The sequence below is a fragment of the Micropterus salmoides genome, unplaced genomic scaffold (assembly GCF_014851395.1).
Source record: "Micropterus salmoides isolate LMB-PRFRI ecotype aquatic unplaced genomic scaffold, ASM1485139v1 Ms_hic_scaffold_9, whole genome shotgun sequence".
NCBI lineage: Eukaryota > Metazoa > Chordata > Actinopteri > Centrarchiformes > Centrarchidae > Micropterus > Micropterus salmoides.
In genome coordinates this window covers 14,485,311-14,495,558 of record NW_024044681.1, presented here as the reverse complement: position 1 = coordinate 14,495,558, position 10,248 = coordinate 14,485,311, and the positions used below count along the sequence as shown (strand labels likewise).

General features: G+C 36.9%; 1 protein-coding gene across 1 annotated transcript; it reads right to left on the bottom strand.

Moving 5' to 3' along the window:
* Nucleotides 1-3,003: 3,003 nt before the first annotated feature.
* LOC119895705 (15-hydroxyprostaglandin dehydrogenase [NAD(+)]-like) lies at nucleotides 3,004-7,790 on the bottom strand. Its single transcript, XM_038708982.1, has 7 exons — nucleotides 7,570-7,790; nucleotides 6,436-6,559; nucleotides 5,513-5,619; nucleotides 5,064-5,160; nucleotides 4,388-4,464; nucleotides 4,058-4,215; nucleotides 3,004-3,878 (listed from the first exon to the last, which is right to left on the bottom strand). The coding sequence occupies exons 1-7, from the start codon at nucleotides 7,660-7,662 to the stop codon at nucleotides 3,761-3,763; spliced, it is 774 nt and encodes a 257-aa protein (XP_038564910.1). The 5' UTR covers nucleotides 7,663-7,790; the 3' UTR covers nucleotides 3,004-3,760.
* Nucleotides 7,791-10,248: the final 2,458 nt, after the last annotated feature.

The following is a 10,248-nucleotide window of genomic DNA, read 5'->3' as shown; positions in this document are numbered from 1 at the left end:
GACAGGTAGGATGAAAACCATTCTAGAGCAGTACCAGAGATCCCCACCCAGTGCCTCAGTCTGTCTAACATGATGTTGTGATCAATGGTGTCAAAAGCAGCGCTATGGTCCAGGAGTACCAGGACTGAGCACATACCTTCATCAGCAGACATTACAGTTTTTTTCTGATTGCTTGAGCACATTTTTTGTAACTATTGGCTATTTTTGCAAAACTCTACACACAAATAAGAAAACCACCCAATTATCAAAACATTGTAGTTCTCTTGCAAAAGCGAACACAGCTAAATTAACTCTTCACACCTTCGTAAAAATGGTGTTTTCATATCAAACACAAGCCATCATCTACTAAGCACACAATGTGCCAACTACACACTGATGGTATGAATACAAAACTCTGGCTTTTGCTTTCTCTGTGTACAGATGTCAATTTGAGGTCATACTTTTGTCATAGTGTCATGTAAACATACAAGGATCCAAACTTCAAGTATTGGTGTTTATTCACACTCATCAAAACCAAGACAAAGTCAGAACACAAAATAGTAATTTCACAAAAAAACAACAACAAAAAAAACCAATCAGCCTATATCATGTCGTCTTTCTGGGTCCGGCCACAAAATTTCGTCCACATCTCATGCGATATCCTCCAGTCCAAGGCACCCGGGGAAAATATCTCCTTGAATGCCGTATCCAGGCCTGACATGATGCCTGGTCAATATCTGCACATGCGTCCTCCTTTGCCTGTAAAAGGGCTACCTGTTGATGAGGATGACGGTCGTACACTTTCCAGCGCCAGGCAGAGAAGAACTCCTCGATAGGATTTAAGAATGGAGAGTATGGAGGGAGGTTGAGTGCCATGAAGAATGGGTGGTCTGTAAACCAGTTGCGGACCAAAGCAGCCCTATGGAAACTAACATTGTCCCATATGATGACATATCGGGTCTGCTCTGGTCTCTGAACAGTGAGCATGTCATGTAAGGTGTCCAGGAATGCAATAATGTGTGCAGTGTTGTATGGGCCTATGGTTGCATGATGGTGAACAACACCATTTTGGCTTATAGCTGCACACATGGTTATGTTACCATCACGTTGTCCTGGGACATTGATGATGGCACGTCTCCTGGTTTTACTGAGTTTAAAACCGGCCTCATCTACAAAAAGTAGCTCATGTCCCATGGCATCTGCTTCTAGTTCAATCACTCTCTGGACAAGACAAAACAAATGCAACACATCAGGCCCATGCACAGCCCTACAGTATGCACTTCCAAATTCACACAGTCGGCAAAATAGTGTTAATGATAGCCATGCATGTGTATAATTTTGCTAGGAGTGTGTTGGAAATTTGGTAATTGAATGTAAGCAGTGAGTTGTGTTTAAAGTTCTGCAAAAAGAGTGTTGTGCAGTGAATTGTGCCTACAGTTTTGCAAAGTGTGTGTTACAAAATTGCAAACTGAGTGCAAAGCAGTGTTTGTGCTTTTAGTTTTGCAAACTCAGTGAGTGGTTTTGCTATACGTATTAATAGTTTTTAGAAATTGTGCTACAAGAATCACGAGTAGCGCTTAAGCATTCAGAAAAAACTGTAAAAGGTCATTGGTGAATTTAAGCAGGGCAGTCTCAGTGCTGTGGTAGTTCCTAAAACCAGACTGAAACTTTTCAAATAATTTGTTATTTTCCAGTACAGTGAGCAGCTGTTTGGACACAATTCTTTGTAGAATCTTTGCAATAAAAGGCAGTTTTGAAATTGGTCTAAAATTATGTGGGAGGGAGGGATCTAAACCAGGTTTCTTTAAAAGTGGGTTCACACAAGCCGTTTTAAAATAATCAGGGACACAACCAGTAGATAGGGAGCTGTTAAAAACAGAGATCAAATGGGGCCCAACAGAATCTATTACTTTCAGTAAAAATTTTGTAGGTATTACATCAAGTGGGCTGGAGAACACTCTCGTTTGTGATACTGTTTTTAAAAGCTCAGACATGTCGATGGGATAAAACTGGTTAAAACTCTCTCGTTGCTGGTGAGGGACCTCTGAGTAAGAGGCCGCGGGGGTAATAGAGGCTCTGATTGACACCACCTTATTGGTAAAATAAGATAAAAACAATTCACAGTCATCATTACTTCCAGCTGAGGCACAAGGAGGGGTTGGGTTTACCAGCTGATCCACAGTCTTAAACAGAAACCTGGGATTGTGTTTATGTGTAGTAATGAGTTCAGAAAAATAGTGTGTTCTCGCATCCTTAACCATGTTATTGTAGTTAATTAATAAATCCTTCAGACTGAGGTAATGGACTTTAATAATGGAAATGGAGACTGGATTTTTTCCTCTGCTTTCCTGCATTCCCTTTTTAGGCTGCGAATGCTGTCATTTATCCAGGGTTGCTTACTAGCTTTAGACGTAGGCCTAACCTTTAGAGGAGATTACTATTACTTGGGAATATCAATTTTATACTACTTTATACTTCTACTTCACCACATTTCAGAGAGAAATATTGTACTTTTCATTTCACTACATTGATTATATATATGTGTATATATATATTCTGTAGTATTGCGACTTTTACTTAAAGCCATGATTTGAATACTTCTTCCACCACTGAAAACAACTAGTAACTGTAGCTGTTAAATAAATGTAGTGGAGTTAAAAGCACAATATTTCCATATAAATATTTAGTGGAGAGGATCTTTAGAGTAGAATAGCATCAAAATACTCAAGTACAATAGCCTGCAAGTAGCCTGCCTCAAAGGTAAATTTAAGTACAGTACTTCAGAAAATATAGGCTACTTAGATTCCACTTTACCTTGGCACCGTTTTGCAGGAGCATCTAAGTCATTGCTTTTCCTATTCCCCCCACTGCTCCGGTCACTATTGCAATTTTACCATTTAATGCCATTTTAGTTGTTTAGTCAGAGGAGAGAAGCTCTCAGCTGTTGAGTCCCTGCAGGAGATGTAATAATGAAGAATGGAGAGAACTCACTGTACTTTTAAACTGACACGCATGGGCAAAGAGCCGGAGGCCATCAGTTTATTGCCTAACTTCATTATGGTTTAATTTTTAATTGTGTTGAAACAAAAGTAATCTAACTACAGATTATCAGTGGCAAACACACACAATGGTAATAGACTCATCAGGCGTGACTCAATGTGGTTCACAAATAAACACTTCATTGAACCAAGTCCAAAAAGTCAAAGACAGCAGCATCAAAAATCACAGACCAGAACCAAAACCTCCCTGTCTGATTATCTGTATATGTCTGCCTGCCTTCCTACAAGTTAATGTCTGTAAGCCTGTCTTATCAATAAATCTCTTAAATCATCCTGCCTGCCTTCGTCTACATTTGAGTCCTGTCCTGCATTTCCTGAGCTGTTACACACCATTATATTTTTTTACTCTGTTTTTCACATTTAACAGATAGTTACTTGTTACTTCCAGATCACGATTTTACATACAAAACTTATGACATATAAAATATGATTCATTATTATAGCTGAAACTACCTAGCAGTATATGAAGCAGCTCCACTGGAACAAAATACACCATTAAGAAGAAGAAAACATTAAGAATGAAGAAATCATACTTATGAATGTTACATTCAACTTCCGCCAATATTTCTGCCAATATCCCCCTAAATCTTACACACTGATCCTTTAAGACATGTTTTTTACTTTGCACATCACCGCACTGAGAGACATTACAGTTTTGATGACAAGATTTAGTCTAACGGTTGATTCTGTATGATGGTGTTGTTTCTCACTGTCAAGAGCTACTAGATCAATGAGGGAAAAGTCATGTATTTCCTTCCTTGTGGTAACACCAGGAGGGCCTCTCCATTCTTCGTCTCATCTGTCAGCAGCTCGAGGAGGCAGTCTGCTACCTCAGATGCACTGAAATATGAAGGTATAGTGACCTCAATAAATATGCATGTACACAGTATCATACGTGTGTTTGTCGTGATAATGTACTTCAACATGATGTCATCAAAGGGTCTAAAAATGACTGTCAGCACCTAAGGTTAACCTGCTGCAGAACAAACAAACAAAAATGTTGTGAGCGTTAGACTTACGTTACCACCCCACGCTTTTCTAGTAATTGTTTGGTTTCATCAGCCAGGTGGGAATATGGCCCCAGATTGGTTGTACTGGTAGAGAAGATTTCAGTTTGGACACAACCTGGGCAAAGGACATTGACCCGAATACCGTAGCCTGATGCAGCAGAGGCAGCCTAGTAACAGACACACACATACACATAATTAAGCTTCAACTGTTCGGAGGAACAATGTATAATACAAACACTGAAAGGAAAAGGCTGTATGTATGTTTAATTATAGTGCTTTTATTCCACTAAACTAATTTCTTTATCTCTCTGCCTTTTATCATAACAAAACCTTCTTTACCGCCATGGCTCGAGTGAAGCCGACCACTCCGTGCTTGGTGGCCGTGTAGACAGGAAAGCTTAATACAGGACTGACACCTGTAGGATGTAGGTTATACAAGTCAATATTAAATTTCACATTTTGAGTTGTCAAAACAGAGATGCACAAAATGTGTCTATGTTGTGTCTTATTTTCATGCAACAATGTCCAGACCTGGTGGCATTTCCCATCAGTGTGCTGCAACTGTGACCCATTTAAATCTTACTATTGGTTCCTCTTAGATGTTGTTTATTCATGTTATTGGCTGTGTGCAGTTTTCTGAGGATTTACCTTATCTAATAATTGAGACAAAAACATTGCATGACAGGATGTGCTTCACGACTGGATAGAAATTGGATCAATAATATGTCTGACGATAGTGAGAGGCATCCAGTAGTGTTTCAGGTGGGTTTACAAAATCAGTGATTTTAATCAGTGTCAAGTTGCAAGTACAGTGATAACTATTCCAGCTAGGCTCTAGCGTTTGGGTGCCACGAGATGTGGGGGCCCTTTTTCAAATTTTAAAAGTTATGAGGTAATTGTCAAAGTTAGTGCATGGTGTGTAAGCTCCTTAGAATATGCAAAAAGTGTATTCAAATAATGGTGTTTTCTTCAATAGGGAGAAACAAACACATCTGTAGTACATGGTGGGCTTTACCTGCCATGGATGAAGTGTTGACGATGACCCCTCCCCGACCTCCACTCAACTTGCTCATGTGCTCCAGAGCCAGGTAAGTCCCCCTGATAACCCCCACCTACAACACAGAATGGTTAATAGCTGTTTTTGGTGTTGTCAGCAGAAATCTCTTTTTCTGTCTATAAAAATGTTAGCGGCTGCTGCAGGCCGTCCTTTGAGTACCAAATGTTGAAACAGAGGAAGCTGAATGCAAAATTTAACTGTCACATTGCCAAATAATTTCTTTACCCTAACCACTAAAAAAGAAAGAAATGAAAATGTTCTTTCTTGCAGTGTTGGAAGACATAATTCATGAAACACTGCATACACAAATACAGTGTGTTGTGGTGTAATTTCCCTTTTGGGAGCCGGGTACAAGTAATGTCCATAATCCCAATCAGAGGTAGTTTGTTACTCTTTCTACTTCTTACAAGGTTTGTGGAGACAGTTTTCTCCCACGCAGTCTCATTCCCGTTTGCGGCATTGTTGCACAGGATGTCTATTCCTCCGAAGGTTTCAATGGTGTTCTGAAAGGCAGCTTGAGATATATACATACATTTATATATATATTTGGCGACAATATTGATAATCCATGAATCAGTCAAGGCGTTTTTTAAAGATAAGTTTTTTTAAAGTTAAATAAAACATTAATAGAGAAAACAATCAGTAGGCCTATTGTTAATGAAAATAATAATTTGTTGCAGTAGTAATTTACTGACATGAAATTATTATTAACTATAATAAAATCTTCACTGAATGTAGACTATGTTATATTCAAGTTATCAAGTTGTATATTTTATATTATGCTATTTATGTTTTTAATCGGTTTTAAATGTACATAACTTCTGCTTTTACCTGTAAAGTGTCTTTGAGTGTCCTGAAAAGCGCTATAGAAATAAAATGTATTTTTATTATTAAGTTGTTTAAGGCTAATATTTTGTATGTTGTGCAATAATTGATGCAATTTTCATCAATCAAGTTCAAGATTTATTTCAGATGCATGAACAAAAAGCTTGTGCTGATGATGTTCCGATGACATATATATATATGTGAAAAAAGTACACCAAGTACATGTGTAACATTTCAAAAGAGGTTGCAATCTTGTGATTTCTGAAATATTTTCTCAAGTTGACCTGCGATTAAACGCCATCTGATCGGCTTAACCCCTGTAAACTCAACAAGACAAAATGTTCCTGAGTTTGGAAGCTTCCTGTTAAACATCTGCTAACTTGAACCTTTGGTTGAAAAAACAATCACAAAACACTCTGCAAAGTCCTGGTGTGACTGATTAGCTTCAAGCGTTTCCAGGCTCTTCAGCACCTCCCCCACTTGTCTTATTTCTCATTCGTGTTACCTTTCACCTGCTCCTCTGATTCAACATCACAGATGTGTAACAAAGTTCTCTCCCGTCCGTACACTTTCTCAAGGGCTTCCATTAAATTCTTTCCTTCAGTTTCTTTCACATCCAGGAGGGCTACCTGTACAGCCATCACATATACAATCAGTTGCCTTTTTGTTTTTTGTTTTTTTTACTTTACTTCTCACTATTTATCTGTACTTATTTATGGTCTAAAACAACAGAATTTCCCATCTGGGAATCAATAAAGGCTTATCTAATCATATCTTGTCTTTATTCTACCTTTATTGATTTAAATAGGGTGAAAATAACTAGTACATGTAGTACATATTCTTTAATTCACATTTGAGGTACTTGCAGGCTTTTGTAATATAATATAATAATAATCTTTACTTGTAGAGCACTTTTCAAAAACAAGTTACAAAGTGCTTTAACAAGTGTAAAGACAATAATACCCAAAAAACAATAATACAGAAACAATACAAAATAAAACACCACCTTATTGGTAAAATAAGTTAAAAACAATTCACAGTCATCATTACTTCCAGCTGAGGCACAAGGAGGGGTTGGGTTTGCCAGCTGATCCACAGTCTTAAACAGAAACCTGGGATTGTGTTTATGTGTAGTAATGAGTTCAGAAAAATAGTGTGTTCTCGCATCCTTAACCATGTTATTGTAGTTAATTAATAAATCCTTCAGACTGAGGTAATGGACTTCAATAATGAAAATGGAGACTGGATTTTTTCCATCTGCGCTCTGCTTTCCTGCATTCCCTTTTTAGGCTGCGAATGCTGTCATTTATCCAGGGTTGCTTACTAGCTTTAGACGTAGGCCTAACCTTTAGAGGAGATTACTATTACTTGGGAATATCAATTTTATACTACTTTATACTTCTACTTCACCACATTTCAGAGAGAAATATTGTACTTTTCATTTCACTACATTCATTATATATCAGTATATTTATTCTATAGTATTGCGACTTTTACTTAAAGCCATGATTTGAATACTTCTTCCACCACTGAAAACAACTAGTAACTGTAGCTGTTAAATAAATGTAGTGGAGTTAAAAGCACAATATTTCCCTATATAGTATATCAGAAAATATAGGCTACTTAGATTCCACTTTACCTTGGCACCATTTTGCAGGAGCATCTCAGTCATTGCTTTTCCTATTCCCCCCACTGCTCCGGTCACTATTGCAATTTTACCATTTAATGCCATTTTAGTTGTTTAGTCAGAGGAGAGAAGCTCTCAGCTGTTGAGTCCCTGCAGGAGATGTAATAATGAAGAATGGAGAGAACTCACTGTACTTTTAAACTGACACGCATGGGCAAAGAGCCGGAGGCCATCAGTTTATTGCCTAACTTCATTATGGTTTAATTTTTAATTATGTTGAAACAAAAGTAATCTAACTACAGATTATCAGTGGCAAACACACACAATGGTAAGGAGATATTACTGATTTATTTAGTTTTTCTTAGAAATAGGTGCCAGGGTCCATGTGTTTAATTTCGTATTAAAGTGCATTGTAACTCACATTACTGAGATTGCAACGAGTATAATATCAGGGACATCACTTTTGCTTGCATTGAAATACAGGGTATGCGTAACCTGCACTTGCAAAATCTTTGCACTCATCTTTTTGTCCAACATGTTCATATAAAAAGCAGACATAATTAATAAAAAGCAACAGACAAACTGTTCTTCCATTTCTACTCTGTTGAACAAAAGTAATGTTACATGGGCGTCAGAAGCAAATATATATATATATATATATATATATATATATTTGACTTTTAAGTCCCCAGGAAGTTACTCTCCGCATTGTACTTGAAATAAATGAAATGGTTATATGGTTAAATGCTAGTATTATACATTGAGGTCTTATTTATAACATTAACACAATATATTGCATGTAATAATATATATTTAATTATAATAACCTTTTGAAGGAACATACACTCCTTTTTACAAAGTCCCCAGAGCAAATTTTCTAAAAAATTCTAAAGAAATATAACTTTATTTATTTAAAAATATATATCAGTGTAAACATTATGATTAGTTATAATTTTTTATAATTTACTGTGTGTCACCGAAACTGCATTCCACCCTGTTTATGGGTTTTTTGGCCTTCTGAACAAAAGAAACATACAATTTCCATAAATCCACATTCAGTAAGTAAATAACCCTATTAGGGGAGAATTCAAAGGAGCAAATTAAGTTGGACACCAAATTTTTGGCAGCTCTTTTTTTTTTTTACAAGTTTTAACTTGTATGTCCTACTCTTAAAGGAGAACTCCGGGCAATTTTTAAGTTAATCTTGATCGTTATACCTTTTGTGAGTACTGTCTATAGGGAAAAAAACGAACCGGATTGGTGCTTGCAACACGGAGCCGCTTCAGCTAATGCCCAGAGCTCCCACTCAGCTAAAACGGCAGTTATGGGGGCATATACTTAAAGAGTGTCTTTGTGCCTCTTAACAGACACAAAACGCAATTAAAATGTCTGTCCAACATGAACAGGGCCCTTACATGACAACAAGATGCGTTTAGCAACTTAGCCAATTGTGTACTGGGTGTTTGTATGGGGTGGTGCCTTTGGTGTGAGAAACCCAGGTTCAACTCTCCACTGTGACCGTCCACCATTGTGTCCTTGAGCAAGACACTTAACCCCTAGTTGCTCCAAAGGTGTGCGACCTCTGACATGGCAATTGTAAATTGCTTTGGATAAAAGCGTCAGGTGAATGTATTTTTTACAGTTATCAATTAGACAATACATTTAAAAAAAGCTTGTAGTAACTCTTCAAACATACCTAGTGAACTAAGGACTTTCTGTAGATGACACAAGAATGTATGTTCTTCTACTTAAGTTATTTCTACTTAGTCAAAATGATCAGTCCAGCCTGAGTACAACTGATCCATATGACCACAGGTTAAAGCTTCAGCGAGTGGAACTCACTTCATTACATAATATGTGTTTATGATAATAAACAATTATATGCATCAGTAAAACGGTAACCTTGTCTTTGTTCAAATGTCCTCTGATGTTCAATGTGACATCTCTTCTGTCCCTCCACTAACTCCACTTGATGCTGACTGGCTTTCCTTGCTCTTCTCAGGGTGTTTAAATTTGAGTGATGTAGTCTTCCCCTCAGCTTTAGCATTTGATGTTATGCACAATAGGCATTTTGACAGTAGTGTTTAAAGGTCTGATATGCAAAAAACATGTTAATGATCAATGTCATACCATTCATTGGTATATTCCCCAGTTAATATAAATTGTGGTGTATTTAGATAATTCTGGAAGTACTCTTAAGAAGTAATAAGGGTCTTAATCAAAAGCTAGCATCATTTTTCAAATGCTTAATTTTATGAATTTATATGTATAAAAATGTAGCTGGTATTTGAATCAGTCGATAAATAGAATTAATAAAAAATAGAAAGAGAGAATACAGTTCAGTTTTAAAAGTAGTTGAGATTGTACATGCAGACAAATGCTTCTTGAAGTCTAGGAGTTTTTTTTATTGATTAAATTCATACACTGTGTTTTGTATAGTGTTTTGAGTTGTATAGCAAACACATCATTGTTTGGAAATGGCTTTAGTGTCAAACTAATATTGTGTTACAGTGTGTTACAATACAGTGCTTTCTATGCAGACTGCATACGTTTTTATCTTTTCATATATGGCTGATGGCATAGGATATGTTTCTGTGGCCGTCCACTGACTAGTTAAGGTCTTTAAAGGATCAGTGTGTAGGATTTTGTGGCAACTAGTGATGTAATTTCAGATTCCAACTATCTGCTCTA

Coding starts and splice junctions, on each gene's coding strand:
- LOC119895705 (XM_038708982.1), bottom strand. CDS start 7,662: ATGGCATTAAATGGTAAAATTGCAATAGTGACCGGAGCAGTGGGGGGA. Junction 5,620..6,435: donor ATCAGAGGAGCAGGTGAAAG/GTAACACGAATG, acceptor ATATATCTCAAG/CTGCCTTTCAGAACACCATT. Junction 4,465..5,063: donor CAACACTTCATCCATGGCAG/GTAAAGCCCACC, acceptor TACATCCTACAG/GTGTCAGTCCTGTATTAAGC.